Source organism: Podarcis melisellensis, assembly GCF_964234715.1.
Source record: "Podarcis melisellensis genome assembly, chromosome: 18".
In the NCBI taxonomy this organism is placed as follows: Eukaryota; Metazoa; Chordata; class Lepidosauria; order Squamata; family Lacertidae; genus Podarcis; species Podarcis melisellensis.
In genome coordinates, this window is record NC_138536.1 from 6,827,446 (window position 1) to 6,844,121 (window position 16,676).

Below are 16,676 nucleotides of genomic sequence, written 5' to 3' on the forward strand. Positions count from 1 at the left end.
GTAAGCCTGATCTTTATTGAACTGTTGCAACTGTGTGCTCCCCTCACACGCAGGAAAACGAGGAGGAACCCAGAACAATGGCACGCAAGGCCTTATAAAGACTTTTGAAATTGCCACCCTGTAGATCAAGACCACCCCCAGAAACATCATACATACATCACAAAAGGGGTGTAACCTAAGACCACCCCTCAGATACATCACACCTACATCACAGAAAAGGCGGTCTAAAACAGAAATTTTTAGCTCCCGTTGCTCGGTCCCTTCTCCTGCTAACCTAGCAGTTCGAAAGCACGTCAAAGTGCAAGTAGATAAATAGGTACTGCTCCAGCGGGAAGGTAAACGGCGTTTCCGTGCGCTGCTCTGGTTCGCCAGAAGCGGCTTAGTCCTGCTGGCCACATGACCTGGAAGCTGTACGCCGGCTCCCTCGGCCAATAAAGCAAGATGAGCGCCGCAACCCCAGAGTCGGCCACAACTGGACCTAATGGTCAGGGGTCCCTTTACCTTTTAAGCTACTGAAGGTAATGAGGCCCTTTATATGCCCAGCTGTCCTTTGTCAACAACAAATTGTCACTGTGGCTTCCAATAAACGTTCGGAAACCAGAGCATTTACGTCCTGGTTTTCGGCGTTGGAGAGTCGAAACTTTCCAAAACGGAGGGATTCAGGAGCCGTTTGACTGCTTTAAATGCAGAGTGCGGATGAGGGCATTGGCAGCAATTTGGAGAGAGCAACCGTAGCAAAGCTCTGCGGCAGAACTGCAGTGCTCCCTGTGCAAGGTCTTGAGTTCAATTTTTGGCATCTCTCAGTTTAAAAACATCAGGTAGCACAGCAGATGGCAGGGGAATAGATAGCTGAGTAGATAGCTGAATCCTGGGACAAATAATCTAATACATGGGTAGGCAAACTAAGGCCTGGGGGCCGGATCTGGCCCAATCGCCTTCTAAATCTGGCCCATGGATAGACCGGGAATCAGCGTGTTTTTCTATGAGTAGAATGTGTGCTTTAATTTAAAATGCATCTCTGGGTTATTTGTGGGGCCTGCCTGGTGTTTTTACACAAGTAGAATGTGTGCTTTTTGTTAAAGCTATGGTAGAGTAGTGATGTATGGAAGTGAGAGTTGGACCATAAAGAAGGCTGATCGCCGAAGAATGGATGCTTTTGATTTTTGGTGCTGGAGGAGACTCTGGAGAGTCCCATGGACTGCAAGAAGATCATACCTCTCCATTCTGAAGGAAATCATCCCTGAGTGCTCACTGGAAGGACAGATCCTGAAACTGAGGCTCCAAGACATTGGCCACCTCATAAGACTCCCTGGAAAAGACCCTGATGTTGGGAAAGATGGGGGGCAACATCCTCCTTAGGGACAGGGCTGGGCAAACCCTGGTTATGTACTGAGGATTCAGCAAACACCAAATTCAGCCTCTTTGAGAGACATCACCACCCGGCCTTTGAGGCTCTCGGGGGAGGCACAAACCACTTCTTCCCTGGAGTACAGGACGGCAGAATGACGCGTCACCCAGTCGACGAAGGTGCTCATGAGGCAATCACACGCCCATGGGTTTCTGGCGAGGTCGAGGCTGAGCTTTGTGATCTGGCCTGAGAACCCAGGGTCCCAGGAAGCAATCTGGTTGTCAGAGATGAACAGGGTATCCAGATTTCTCAGAGGCTCGAAGATTCCTGGTGGGAGACGGGTTAAGCTGTTGTTTTGGAGGAAGAGGAACCCCAGGCGTGGGACCTCCTGGAAGGTCTTGTCTGCGATGGAGTGGAGATGGTTGCCTCCAAGGTCCAACCTCTCCAGAAGAGGCATCCCCTCCAGGATTTGTGGAGAGAGCTGGCGGAGGAAGTTGGAGGAGAGGTCCAGAGCTGTCAAATTCTCCAGCTTGCTGAAGCAGGAGGGGGGAACGTCCTTCAGCTGGTTGTTGGAGAGATCCAGGGTCTCCAGCCGTCTTAACGGGTGGAACCACTGTGGCCGCAACTTGGTCAACTGGTTCATCTTGAGAAACAGATGGTTCAACGAGCTGGAATTCTCAAATATTGATGGAGGCAGATCTTCCAGGAGATTGCTTGTGAGATCCAAGGTGTGCAATTCTGGGAGGTCACGGAAGAGGCCACCGGGAAGGTCCTCCAGCCTGTTGTTAGATAGGTGAAGTTCCTGAAGCTTGGGCAACCCCAGCAGCGCATCCTCACCGATGCTGGAGATGTTTGTGAACTCGACGGAGATCAGGGTCGTCTGCTCAGGGAGGCCAGCTGGGAAGTCGCTAAGGGACGGGGAAGAGCAGAAGAACTCGGTGATGTTGCTTGGGGTAGCCACAGGAGGGCACTGGAGAGCCTGAAGGCTACAGCATTGAAGGGATAACACCAGGCAAACAATAAAGATCAGGACTGAGGAATCCATCCTGCGACTCTGTATGGATGGAGAGAGAGAGTTTATTTGCATCCCTGAAAATTTGCCTTGGCTGCAAGTAAATTGAGAGCTACGCACCAAGACAAGTACAGTGGTACCTTGGTTCTCAAACTTAATCCGTTCCAGATGTCCGTTCCAAAACCAAAGCGTTCCAAAACCAAGGCACGCTTTTCCATAGAAACGGATTAATCCGTTCCAGACTTTTAGAAGCAACCCCTAAAACAGCAATTAAACATGGGTTTTGCTATCGAACGAGACCATAAAATGAAAGCAATAAACAATGTACTGCGGTCATGCAATCAATCAATCAATCAGTAGCTGAACTGGGTTCCACACAGTCACAAAAACCACAAAAATGCGAAGTAAATAGCAAAAACAGACAGATCTCAGTGTAACACTCAAAATGGAAGTGTGGCACTCAAAACGGAGCATATTCGGCTTTCAAAAAAAAGTTCACACACTTACTTCCGGGTTTGCAGTGTTTGGGTTCCCAGTTGTTTGAGTACCAAGGCATTTGAGAACCAAGGTAGCACTGTATCATAAGGGGGAGTGTGAGATGTGGAGCTCTTAACTTTGTGCAGATGTGATATTTCCATTTTTGTATGTTTGCTTTGCTGCTGTTGTTGTTGTTCAGTTTTACATCAATTATTTGTATTATATGCATTGTGACCAGTTGTGACGGCTTATAGCTTTTAGCAATAAATATTCCATTCATTCATTTAAAGGTAAAGGGACCCCTGACCATTGGGTCCAGTTGTGACCGGCTCTGGGGTTGCGGCGCTCATCTCGCTTTACTGGCCGAGGGAGCCGGCGTACAGCTTCTGGGTTATGTGGACAGCAGGACTAAACCTCTTCTGGCGAACCAGAGCAGCGCACGGAAATGCCGGTTACCTTCCCGCTGGAGTGGTACCTAGTTATCTACTTGTGCTGGCATGATTTCAACGTGCTAGGTTGGCAGGAGCAGGGACCGAGCGACGGGAGCTCACCTAGTCGCAGGGATTCGAACCGCCGACCTTCTGATTGGCAAGTCCTAGGCTCTGTGGTTTAACCCACAGCGCCACCCGCGTCCCATTCATTCATTTGCATCCCTGTAAATACCTGCGTGGTCTCCTGCCCAGCTTGAGAAAGCAAAACTTATCATTGGGGAAGAGCTAGCTCCTGGTAAACTGGATGAGACTCTTAATCTCAGGCTCGTGGGTTTGAGCCCTGTGTTGGGCAAAATATTCCTGCATTGCAGAAGGTTGGACCCCGGCGGTTCCACCCATCTCTGCAATTCTAGGATGATAAAGATATCAAGACAGACAGCAACATCCACATTATGGGTAGGCAAACTTAAGGCCCAGGGGCCAGATCCGGCCCAATTGCCTTCCAAATCCAGCCCGCGGACAATCTGGGAACCAGCGTGTTTTTACATGAGTAGAATGTGCCCTTTTATTTAATAATAATAATAATAATAATAATTTTTTTATTTATACCCCGCCCTCCCCAGCCAAGGCCGGGATGCATCTCTGGGTTATTTGTGGGGCATAGGAATTCTTTCATATTTCCTCCCCCCCAATATAGTCCGGCCCCCCACAAGGTCCGAGGGACAGTGGACCGGCCCCCTGCTGAAAAAGTTTGGTGACCCCTGTCCACATTGTACATTTAAAACACATGGCTCCCCCCCAAAAAGGACTGTGGGAGTGTCATTTGTTAAGGGTGCTGGGAATTGTAGTTTTTACGGGGGTAATCTACAGTTCCCAGGATATGTCCCGTGATATTTGCATTGGCCACAAGTCACGGCGATCGTAGTTGTAGTGACCGCAGAATACTGAATTGTGGGTGCGGGAACAGATTGCGTGCTGAGGTCCCCAAAACATCCCTTCCCCAAATAACTCACACATCACACATAATTTTTGTTTAAGGTTTTTGGCATAATTTTGGCCACAACTTTATTATCATACAAGATTGTGAATGGTTGCTTAGGCATTGGTTATGACTAGCTATCCCCCCCGCCTTGGGGATAGCACTGACTCCCGGATTCCAGCGTAAGTCAGTGTGGAGGAACAGGCAGGGCAACTGGGGCTGCGACTCAGACCCTTCAGTTCCTCCCTGCGTGCGCCTTGGGGTCTTACACGGCCCGCACCCGATTCCAGGGGTTTGGACAAGGGGGATGGTAAGCCCCAGAATTCCTTTAACGGAATTCCCATTCCGCATCAGCATTGGAGGGGTAGGCACAGCCAATCCATACCCCTGCACCAACCAATTTAACCAATGCCTAACCGCCAACCTTACAAGTTGTGACGATTTGCTACGTAGTAGGCAAAACCCAATTGGCACGCACTAATCAGCCAAAAGGTAAATTCCTACCAGGCCCCCGCACCAAGGCGGACGACCCCATGACAGGCATAGCAAGGCCAAGCAAAAGCCCTTTCAAGGGAGGGCGGGCGGGTGATCCGGTGTCCACAGCGAAAGAGAAAGGAACATTCTGTGGACCTGGTATAAATAACCTCTGATCCTACCCCTTAACTGGCAACATCAATTTTAGCCTAGTAACAACAACCACCAATCAATCAATTACCTTGCCACAGCCCGGCTGGCAACTAGGAATGCTTTTGCTGGCCCCAACCGCAACACGTGCTCTCTTTTAATGAGAACACGCTATGTGGCACAGGGTGTGGGTAAGGATGGAATGGAGCTCTTTTGAGAAGGGAATGGCTGGCTGGCTGGCAAATGAACTTCTTCCTTCTTATTCTTTCTAAAAAAGGCCCTTTCTCCACCGCTGCTCCCTCCCACTTGTGCAATTCTGCAATGTTCTGTGGCCAGGCGATTGCAAATTCTCTGGCTCGGAGTTGTGCCAGCTGAGTGCTTTTGCATCATATCTCTAGTTTTCTCTTAATTTATTCTGTCTTTGTTGACCGGAGGCGAGTGGGCGGGGATGGCAGGAGCTTTGTACGGAGCGCCAATAACCTTTGGAAACCTTGTCCGCCAATTTCTATGGATTGGCTCAGGGGTAGATCGCATGCCTTGCACGAATCCTAGAATCCTAGAAGGGCAGAGTTGGAAGGGGACCTCCAGTGGTCATCTAGCCCAGCCCCCAACAATGCAGGAAGAAGGTTGCAGGTTCAATCCCAGGCAGGGCTGGGGAAACAGTGCCTGAAATCCTGGAGAGTCAGTCAGGGTAGACAATACTGGGGTAGAGAGACCCAATGGTCTGACTCAGTATAAGATCTCAGTATTCAGGATTGGGACTCAGTACAGTGGTACCTCAGGATAAGAACTTAATTTGTTCTGGAGGTCCGTTCTTAACCTGAAACTGTTCTTAACCTGAAGCACCACTTTAGCTAATGGGGCCTCCTGCTGCTGCCGGAGCACGATTTCTGTTCTCATCCTAAAGCAAAGTTCTTAACCTGAAGCGCTATTTCTGGGTTAGCGGAGTCTGTAACCTGAAGCGTCTGTAACCTGAGGTAAGGTAAAGGGACCCCTGACCATTAGGTCCACACGTGGCCGACTCTGGGGTTGTGGTGCTCATCTCGCTTTATTGGCCGAGGGAGCCGGCGTACAGCTTCCGGGTCATGTGGCCAGCATGACTAAGCCACTTCTGGTGTACCAGAGCAGTGCACGGAAACGCCGTTTACCTTCCCGCTGGAGTGGTACCTATTTATCTACTTGCGCTTTGACGTGCTTTTGAACTGCTAGGTTGGCAGGAGCAGGGACCTAGTGACGGGAGCTCACCCCGTCGCGGGGATTCAAACCGCCGACCTTCTGATCGGCAAGCCCTGGGCTCTGTGGTTTAACCCACAGCACCACCCGCATCCCTGTACCCCGAGGTACCACTGTATTAAAAGGATGTCTGCAATTGTGCTCGATCTGGGAGGCATGATATATTCCCTCTGAGTGGGACTGGCTGAAGGAACCTCACATGTACAGTCTGAGCAGCGGTTCCTAAACTTAGGTCTCCAGTCCAATTAGGTCTCCGTTGGACTACAATGCCCATCATCCCTGACCTGCTAGCTAGGGATGATGGGAGTTGTAGTCTAAAAACATCTGGGGGGACCCAAGTTTGGGAAACTCTGGCCCAGAGAGTTCAGTCCTATTGCAACTACAACATGCCCCACTGCAGTCAAAAACATCTGGTGGGCACCAGGTTGGGAAAGACACTCGTACACCCACACCTTGGAGAACCTTAAAAATTAGAGACTTGGGGAAACAACAAGAAGTGCAGTGGTACCTTGGGTTACGGACGCTTCAGGTACAGATGCTACAGACTCCGCTAACCCAGAGATAGTACCTCAGGTTAAGAACTTTGCTTCAGGATGAGAACAGAAATGGCGCGGCGACAGCAGCGGGAGGCCCCATTAGCTAAAGTGGTACCTCAGGTTAAGAACAGTTTCAGGTTAAGAACGGACCTCTGGAACGAATTAAGTTCTTAACCTGAGGTACCACTGTACTGCATTTTGCAGCCGTAGAAAGGCAGAATATCTCAAGACCCTTCAAATCTATTGCACACACAGTGGTACCTCAGGTTAAGTACTTAATTCATTCCGGAGGTCCGTTCTTAACCTGAAACTGTTCTTAACCTGAAGCACCACTTTAGCTCATGGGGTCTCCTCCTGCTGCTGCGCCACCGGAGCATGATTTCTGTTCTCACCCTGAAGCAAAGTTCTTAACCCGAGGTACTATTTCTGGGTTAGCAGAGTCTGTAACCTGAAGCCTATGTAACCTGAAGCGTATGTGACCTGAGGTACCACTGTAGTTGTCGTTCCTCCCTCTTCCCACATTCGCAGCTTCGCTTTGACACAGCTCTCCCCGCTCTGAACGCTCCACAATTCAGATTATCGGAAGCTGAGATGAGCCTGGGGACTTTGTTTCAGGATGAAGGACAGGGAAAGTAAAGCTTGAGGGACGCTTACCTGCAGTTCGGTCGCTTTCGCCCACAAACTATCCCTTCCACAGTGGATCCGTTCGACTTTTGCCTTATCGTGGGAGCAAGGGATTGGCGCAAGGAGGTCTCCGGTCCCTGAACGGTTCTCCACCTCTGGAAAGTTGAAGAGGAAGGGAGGGAACAAGAGCCTTCTCAGAAATGCCACCCAACGGCTGTGTGGTTTTGGTTGCATCATCTGGTTGGGAAAGACTATGTTGAAATCTGAAAGGGACAGAGCTGAAACAAGACCCAAAAGTGGACACAGAAACTTCGCAATGACCTGAAACCAGTGACCACAGAGAAAAGAGGAAACCGTAGCAAAGATGCCAAAACCCTCATACAACAAAAAAACAATATTAAGAATATGGTGGACGCCATTACGTTTGTTTTTTTTAAAGGTAAAGGGACTCCGGACCATTAGGTCCAGTTGCGGACGACTCTGGGGTTGCGGCACTCATCTCGCTTTATTGGCCGAGGGAGCCGGCATACAGCTTCTAGGTCATGTGGCCAGCAGGACTAAGCCGCTTCTGGCGAACCAGAGCAGTGCATGGAAACACCGTTTACCTTCCTGCCAGAGTGGTACCTATTTATCTACTTGCACTTTGATGTGCTTTCGAACTGCTAGGTTGGCAAGAGCAGGGACCGAGCAACGGGAGCTCACCCCGTTGTGGGGATTCGAACCACTGACCTTCTGATCCGCAAGCCCAAGAGGCTCAGTTGTTTAACCCACAGCGCCACCTACCCCTGCCTTAATCATAGAAGCAAAAAATTGCAGAGTTGGAAGAGACCAAGAGGGTTGCTTAGCTCACCCCGCTGCCAGGTTTCTGCATTCAGCGGAGATTTTGGGCTAAGGGACCCCCAAGCTCTGAAATCCCATGATTTCTCGTGTCCACAATTTCCCCCAACCCTTCGCTTCAAGCTGCTTGGTGGTACGGCGAAAACCCACCCTCTCCCTTCTGCTGCGGCCCGCTCAGAGCTGTGCCTTCGCCCCTCCAGCGAGTTTATTCTAGCTGCGATCAGAATCTGTTTGCCTCTGATGGATGCTGCTGCTGGGCCAACTTTGGGCAGCTGCGTGGACTGAATGGGCCCTTTTGTCTTTTGTCTGCACACGGCTTGTTAACCCGCTCGCCTTCAGAATCTGCTGTCAAACAGGGGAAGAGGGCCAGGATTCAGGCAAGGGGAGACGGCTGGGCTCCTTACCAGAATCTGACGCCCAGCAGCCACACCTGAGTGGAAAACGTATGTGTGAACAGGTGAGCACTGAAGCAGCCCCCTCCAGTCCAGGGACTTGGTCTCACACCAAGATACGTCAACAGAATAATAATAATAATAATTTATTATTTGTACCCTGCCCATCTGGCTGGGTTTCCCTAGCCGCTCTGGGTGGCTTCCACAAAGACCAAAAATACACTAAGATGTCATACATTAAAAACTTCCCTGAAGAAGGCTGCCTTAAGATGTCTTCTGAATGTCAGGTAGTTGTTTATCTCTTTGACATCTGATGGGAGGGTGTTCCACAGGGCGGGCGCCACTACCGAGAAGGCCCTCTGCCTGGTTCCCTGTAACCTCGCTTCTCGCAGGGAGGGAACCGCCAGAAGGCCCTCGGAGCTGGACATCAGTGTCTGGGCTGAATGATGGGGGTGGAGACGCTCCTTCAGGTATACTGGGCCAAGGCCGTTGAAGGCTTTAAAGGTGAACACCAACACTTTGAATTGTGCTCAGAAATGTACTGGGAGCCAATGTAGGTCCTTCAAGACCGGTGTTATATGATCTCGGTGGCCGCTCCCAGTCACCAGTCTAGCTGCCGCATTCTGGATTAGTTGCAGTTTCCGGGTCACCTTCAAAGGCAGCCCCACGTAGAGCGCATTGCAGTAGTCCAAGCGGGAGATAACCAGAGCATGCACCACTCTGGCGAGACAGTCTGCAGGCAGGTAGGATCTCATCCTGCATACCAGATGGAGCTGGTGGACAGCTGCCCTGGACACAGAATTGACCTGTTCCTCCATGGACAGCTGTGAGTCCAAAATGACTCCCAGGCTGCGCACCTAGTCCTTCAGGGGCACAGTTGCCCCATTCAGGACCATGGAGTCCTCCACACCTGCCTGCCCCCTGTCCCCCCAAAACAGTCCTTCTGTTGACACCTGGAATACTGTGTCCAATTCTGGGTACCACAATTTAAGAAGGATGTTGACAAGCTGGAAGATGTGCAGAGGAGGGCGACCAAGATGATCTGGAAACCAAGCCTGATGAGGAACGGTTGAAGGAGCTGGGAATGTTTAGCCTGGGAAAGAGGAGACTGAGAGGAGATAGGATAGCCATCTTCAAATATCTGAAGGGCTGTCACACGGAGGAGGGAGCACGCTTGTTTCCACCTGCTCTGGATGGTAGGACTCGAACCCGTGGCTTCAAATTGCAAGGAGGGAGATTCCGACTCAACATCAGGAAGAACTTTCTGGCATTTAGAGCTGTCCGGACATCCCCTTGGAATGCGGCCGACTCTCCTTCCTTGGAGGTTTTTAAGCAGAGGTTGGACGGCCATCTGTCATGGATGCTTTAGCTGAGATTCCTTCCAACTCTATGATTCTATGCCCCAATAGGACCCTCCCCACCCAGCAGGACCTGAGTGCGAAAGCAGCACTCTCCACCCGCGATTACGGATTAGGGATTTTGTCTGCTTTGCCTTCTTCCCTCAGTTAACCATTTCCCCAGCCCAAAGTTCATTCCAATGCATTTCCTCACCGGTTTGCAAATATTTATTCAAAGCCCTCGTGAAAACCCTCTGGCAAATTTTTCTCCAATCCATGTTGGATGCAGTTGGATGGCAGTAAAACAGCCATTGCTGCAAAGCGGTTTTCCACTGTACCTCGGGTTACATATGCTTCAGGTTACAGACTCCACTAACGGTACTTGCACTTGGACGTGCTTTTGAACTGCTAGGTTGGCAGGAGCTGGGACTGAGCAACGGGAGCTCACCCCATCGTGGGGATTCAAACCGCCGACCTTCTGATCCTAAGCTCTGTGGTTTAACCCACAGCGCCACCCATGCCACCGACAACCTTAAAATATCAGTGACTTCCCTTCTTCTCTTTCCATGGTTTGTTTTGCATAAAATAAATCCCTGCATGTTTTACATGAACTAAACCATTGTGTTCCATTATTACACCCATCAAAACTTATTTACACTGTAGAATTTATCTTAATGCTGCCAGCATTTTTAGCTGTACACAGTTTCCTGCCATATATCCAATAAACATTTTCCAATCTTCTCCAAACATACGCACTTCTTGTTTTCTTATTCTCTATGTTAGGTTTTGCAAAGCTGCGCATATTCCATCAGTTTAAGTTTCCATTCTTTTTAGTTGGGACTTTGCTCGTTTTCTGTCTGGGGGCTAACAAAACACAGGCCACAGTAGTGGCATACATAAATAAATATGTAGTGGCGTACATAGAAAAGGATAACGTCAAATCTTTTCTTTCCTCCCAATCTTGCCCCCAGAATTATCCATTCTAGGAACAGAGTGCAGTTAGGTGCAGCTCAGAAAGGACAAGGGACGCGCGTGGTGCTGTGGGTTAAACCACAGAGCCTAGGACTTGCCGATCAGAAGGTTCGAATCTCCATGACGGGGTGAGCTCCCGTTGCTCGGTCCCTGCTCCTGCCAACCCAGCTGTTTGAAAGCATGTCAAAGTGCAAGTAGATAAATAGGTACCACTCCGGCGGGAAGGTAAACGGTGTTTCCGTGCGCTGCTCTGGTTCGCCAGGAGCGGCTTAGTCCTGCTGGCCACATGACCCGGAAGCTGTATGCCGGCTCCCTCAGCCAGTAAAGCGAGATGAGTGCCACAACCCCAGAGTTGGCCACGACTGGACCTAATGGTCAGGGGTCCCTTTACCTTTAAGAATGGACAAAGGGTGGCAGTGTCAGATGAAACGGAGTCAGTCAAGGCCATGAGGGATAATGGTAGCCCTTTCGCTGTTGCAGGATTTGGGATTCCCCCATCGCTGACTCACAAGGCAGTTTATACAATGAACGCAGCCAAACAATGTCAGGCAAAACCCACAGCGGTCAAAAACTCGCCGATCAAACTTGCAGGATAGTAGCCGACTTCAGCAGTTTTAGTGTGACTCATGCGACACGTCAGCGATTAATATACACAGAACAATAATTATACATACCGTATTTTTTGCTCTATAAGACTCACTTTTTCCCTCCTAAAAAGTAAGGGGAAATGTGTGTGCGTCTTATGGAGCGAATGCAGGCTGCGCAGCTATCCCAGAAGCCAGAACAGCAAGAGGGATTGCTGCTTTCACTGCGCAGCGATCCCTCTTGCTGTTCTGGCTTCTGAGATTCAGAATATTATTTATACCTGTTTTCCTCCTGCAAAAACTAGGTGCGTCTTGTGGTCTGGTGCGTCTTACAGAACGAAAAATACGGTACTTTATCAACCTTCTGAGAAAAATACAATACATTAAACAGAGCCACAAAGACTTGCGAACTACCCACCCTAAAATGAACTTATACTGTCTGGTTTCAATAGATTTTTCAAATGCTTAACTCAGTCTTTTAGATAAGTTCATGAAGATACCAACAAAAGGTAAGTTCGGTGATATTCACAATACCAAGAGATGCTAGTAGAATTGTAAGATAAAGGTAAAGGGACCCCTGACCATTAGGTCCAGTCGTGACCGACTCTGGGGTTGCGACACTCATCTCCCTTTATTAGCCGAGGGAGCCGGCGTACAGTTTCCGGGCCGTGTGGCCAGCATGACTAAGCCGCTTCTGGCGAACCAGAGCAGCACATGGAAACGCCATTTACCTTCCCGCTGGAGCGGTACCTATTTATCTACTTGCACTTTGACACGCTTCCGAATTGCTAGGTTGGCAGGAACAGGGACTGAGCAACGGGTGCTCACTCCGTCGCAGGGATTCGAACCGCCTAGGCTCTGTGGTTTAACCCACAGTGCCACCTGCGTGCCAGTAGAATTGTAGATAGGTGTTAATAAAGTTGCAGACAATGAAGTTGTAGACGACAGGGTGCCGGCGTTTTGCACCTGTTTCGCCATGGCGGTCCAAATAATTAAGCGGCCGCTGTTCGCCCCCAATGGGGCCCTTTAACTGGGACTTGCAGATAGTACACTCCCAAGATAGTTTTCCAGACTTCTTCAGTGGTCTAATCTCAAGGTCTTGATATTTATATTGATATTCAATCTTATAGAGAATACTCTTTCTTGGCTTAAGTTTAAGAGACAAAGTGCAGAAATGCATCATACAGTGGAACCTCGGATTAAGTACTTAATTCGTTCCGTAGGTCTGTTCTTAACCTGAAACTGTTCTTAACCTGAAGCACCACTTTAGCTAATGGGGCCTCCTGCTGCCGCCATGCCGCCAAAGCACGATTTCTGTTCTCAGCCTGAAGCAAAGTTCTTAACCTGAAGCACTATTTCTGGGTTAGCGGAGTCTGTAACCTGAAGCGTATGTAACCCGAGGTACCAATGTATTTGCCTATTGATTCAAACCCCTAAAATGTATTTTATATAATTGTCTTTTTATTTCTATTCTTTGTGTATCGTCTTGTTGTTTTATTGCTATGGCCGATGGCTGACGCAAATAAAATTCATTCATTCATACCTAACACAAAGGGGTCCGGTCGATATCCATCCTTGGCCACAAGGTGGCCCCCTTGCAGTTGTCTTCAAAACATGCTCCCTGACTCAAGTCCTACTGAATTTTGCAGTATTTCTAAGGCTGTGTTCACAAATCTATTTATTCGCTGCAGTTGCAGAGCAGGCTTTGTGACCCATGTTCCCACGACGCTACGCAAAATGCCTATTTATCTACTTGCACATGCTTTCGAAATGCTAGGTTGGCAGGAGCAGAGACCGAGCAACGGGAGCTCAGTTCTTGTGCGGATTCGAACCGCCGACCTTCTGATCGGCAAGTCCTAGGCTCTGTGGTTTAACCCACAGCGCCACCCACGTCCCGCAGAGAATAATATGTGTTGAGCAATATATATATATAAATTAATTAAATGGACCTAAGAGGTAAAAAGAGGTAAAGCTAAAAGACCCCTGGACAGTTACAGATAGGTAGCCGTGTTGGTCTGCCATAGTCAAAACAAAATCAAAAAATTCCTTCCAGTAGCACCTTAAAGACCAACTAAGTTAGTTCTTGGTATGAGCTTTCGTGTGCATGCACACTTCTTCAGATACACTGAAACAGAAGTTTCCAGACCCTTCTATATAGTGAGAAGGTGGGGAGGGGTATTACTCAGAAGGGTGGTGGGAATGGGTGATTGGCAGATAGCTGTGATGAGCCTGTTGACGACTCTTAACGACTGCAATAGGTCTTACAGGAACAAGCAAGGGGTGAGAAGGTGAAAAATGGCTTTGTCATGTATAATGAGATAAGAATCCAATGTCTTTGTTCAGACCAGGTCTCTCCATGGTTTTAAGTTTGGTAATAAGTTGCAATTCAGCAGCTTCTCTTTCCAGGCTATTTCTGAAATTCCTTTGAAGTAGACCCCTGGACAGTTAAGTCCAGTCAAAGGCGACTATGGGGTTGCGGCGCTCATCTCGCTTTCAGGCCGAGGGAGACAGCATTTGTCCGCAGACAAATGTTTTCACTGGTTTGTAGCAGCAGCTGGGCCCGAAATGATGTGCGTTTTCAACCAGGAGGGATCGCTTTGAAAGCAGGCAGAACATGTTGCGTTATGAAACAACAACTGCTAGTTTGCTTAACGCACAAAAATAGAAGGAAGAAGAAAAAGTTCTCACCAAAGAAGAATGGATAAGCAAGGTGGCGCAGAAATGGCAAAGTCAACAGCCAAAATAAGAGACTTTAACGGTGATGGTTTTATGGAAGAATAGAAGCCCTTTTTGGACTATTGAGGGAAATATTATAGCTTGATGAACTCGCGAGCAGGATTTGAAATAACGAGCAACAGAAGGACTGGGGAAATCAGAGATCAAGAGGGCAATAAATTTAATGAAGAATGGGGAAACTTTTTATAACACTGTAAACAATTGAAAACATTGGCAGGATTTTAAAAACATTTGCAATGAAGCAAGAGCTATGATGAAAAATGAGTTTTAAGAAAATACGGGGAATATGGGAATATGACACGATACACATGTATAAGACTTGGGGTTTTTTTTTATTTACTGGAAAATAATGTTAAAAGGGGGGAGGGTTAGTCTTATACATGGGGGCAATCTCCCCCATTTTCTTAATTTTGAGGGTTAGTCTTATACACGGAAAAATACGGTATGTTAAAACTTTTGAAATTTTTAAAAAAGGAATTACGAAAATATAAAAGGGAGCATAACAAAATGTGTGTGTGTGTGTGTGTAGAGCGAGAGAGAGAGCTTCTTAAGGGAAAAAGGACTGGCTGAATAGAGCCCACGCCACGTGCCGCACGACAGTGCCAGAATAGGAGTCCCAATAAAAGGATCCGTTTCAGGGCGCAGTGCCCGCCCCCCCTGCAGCAATCTGGTGTGCGGGGAAACAGAGAGGGCCCTTCTCCCAGCTTCCTCCCCCCCCACCTCGCCATCGTCCCTGCATCTCCTTCCCACACAGGGCCCTGACGCTTCCACCCTCCTTCTCAGGCAAGCTCCTCTATTAAGCATTTCACCGTGTTAGCGATATTGTTTTCTCCTTTACTAGCTTCCAGGGAGCAATCCAGCTGGAGATTTATAGCTCGGCTAAAATCACCTTCCATTCTTAAGTGAGCCATCCATATAGTCCGTGATCAGGGACGAACCGCCGCCGCCCCCCCTCCCCTCGCCCCACACCAAACGAAACACAAATTCAATCTCGCCTGGCTGCGAAGCAAATCCATTTCACGCAGACAGCTGCCTGGGCAGCAGAGAGCTTTTTCTCCTCCTTCTGACCTTGATACAGAGCAATGGATGTGGTTTTTTTTTCGGGGGGGGGGGAACGACAAGACGGGTTGCTAGTGCTGCGTTATGCGCAGACAAACCGGCACACTTGGCAACCGGGCGCTCGGATTTCTTTAAACTGGTTTGGTAACCGGGGGTAAGGTAAAGGGACCCCTGACCGTTAGGTCCAGTCATACCGACTCTGGGGTTGCGGCGCTCATTTCGCTTTACTGGCCGAGGAAGCCGGCATGCAGCTTCCGGGTATGTGGCCAGCATGAGTAAGCCGCTTCTGGCGAACCAGAGCAGCGCACGGAAACGCCGTTTACCTTCCCGCTGGAGTGGTACCTATTTATCTACTTGCCCTTTGATGTGCTTTCGAACTGCTAGGTTGGCAGGAGCAGGGACCGAGCAACGGGAGCTCACCCCGTCATTGTGGGGATTTGAACCGCTGACCTTCTGATCGGCAAGTCCTAGGCTCTGCGGTTTAACCCACAGCACCACCCGCGTCCCAGCAACTGGGGCTGGTGCGCCTTAAAGCCAGCGGATCAGACTTGGGGGCGGTGGCAGCCTTTAGCCTAATTTCACGCAGGGAAGAAATAGAGCCGGAAGTGGGAGGTGTGTTTGTGTGGGGGGAATGCCTCACCCACTTTTGGCTCCAGCCGCCCCCCTTGCTGTTACCGGCGCCCCAACAGATTACGCTTGAAATGATGAGGCCCATTCGACCACTTTGATGAACTGCCACCAGTTCCACATTTGTAGGAACTTGGCTTGTTTATTTAAAAAGTGTGGCAGCCCATAAACTTTGGAACTCCTTGCCACTTGATATCAGCCAGGTGCCTTCACTGTACTCCTCCTGGCACCTGCTTAAGACATTTATTTTTTGTTTAGGCCAGGCCCCCAACCTGTAGCCCTCCAGATGTTTTGGCCTACAACTCCCACGATCCCTAGCTAACAAGACCAGTGGTCACGGATGATGGGAATTGTAGTCCAAAACATCTGGAGGGCTGAAGGTTGGGAGTGCCTGGTTTAGGCAAGCCTCCCCAGCGGAGCGGGGGCACCGACTTGTTTCGTTTTTGTTCTCGCTTTTATTATGTAAGGTAAAGGTAAAGGGACCCCTGACCATTAGGTCCAGTCGTGGCCGACTCTGGGGTCGCGGCGCTCATCTCGCTTTATTGGCCGAGGGAGCCAGCATACAGCTTCCAGGTCATGTGGCCAGCAGGACTAAGCCACTTCTGGCGAACCAGAGCAGTGCACGGAAACGTCGTTTACCTTCCCGCTGGAGTGGTACCTATTTATCTACTTGCATGCTTTCGAACTGCTAGGTTGGCAGGAGCAGGGACTGAGCAACGGGAGCTCACCCCGTCGTGGGGATTTGAACCGCCGACCTTCTGATCAGCAAGCCCAAGAGGCTCAGTGGTTTAGACCACAGCTCCACCCGTGTCCCTTTTTTGGCAGATGCAAGGACTCTCCCTGCTGTCCAAGGCTCCTGCTCCACCAA

At 49.3% G+C, this 16,676-nt stretch overlaps 1 protein-coding gene and 1 long non-coding RNA gene across 2 annotated transcripts in view; one reads left to right on the plus strand and one right to left on the minus strand.

Moving 5' to 3' along the window:
* Positions 1-16,676, plus strand: part of LOC309361041 — a 559,475-nt gene that overhangs the window by 520 nt on the left and 542,279 nt on the right. The gene's annotated exons all lie outside the window — the stretch shown is intronic.
* LRG1 (leucine rich alpha-2-glycoprotein 1) lies at positions 1,350-15,033 on the minus strand (the record flags this gene model as incomplete). Its single annotated transcript, XM_081895729.1, has 3 exons — positions 1,350-2,402; positions 7,295-7,527; positions 15,012-15,033. The coding sequence occupies 3 exons, from the start codon at positions 15,031-15,033 to the stop codon at positions 1,398-1,400; spliced, it is 1,260 nt and encodes a 419-aa protein (XP_081751855.1). The 3' UTR covers positions 1,350-1,397.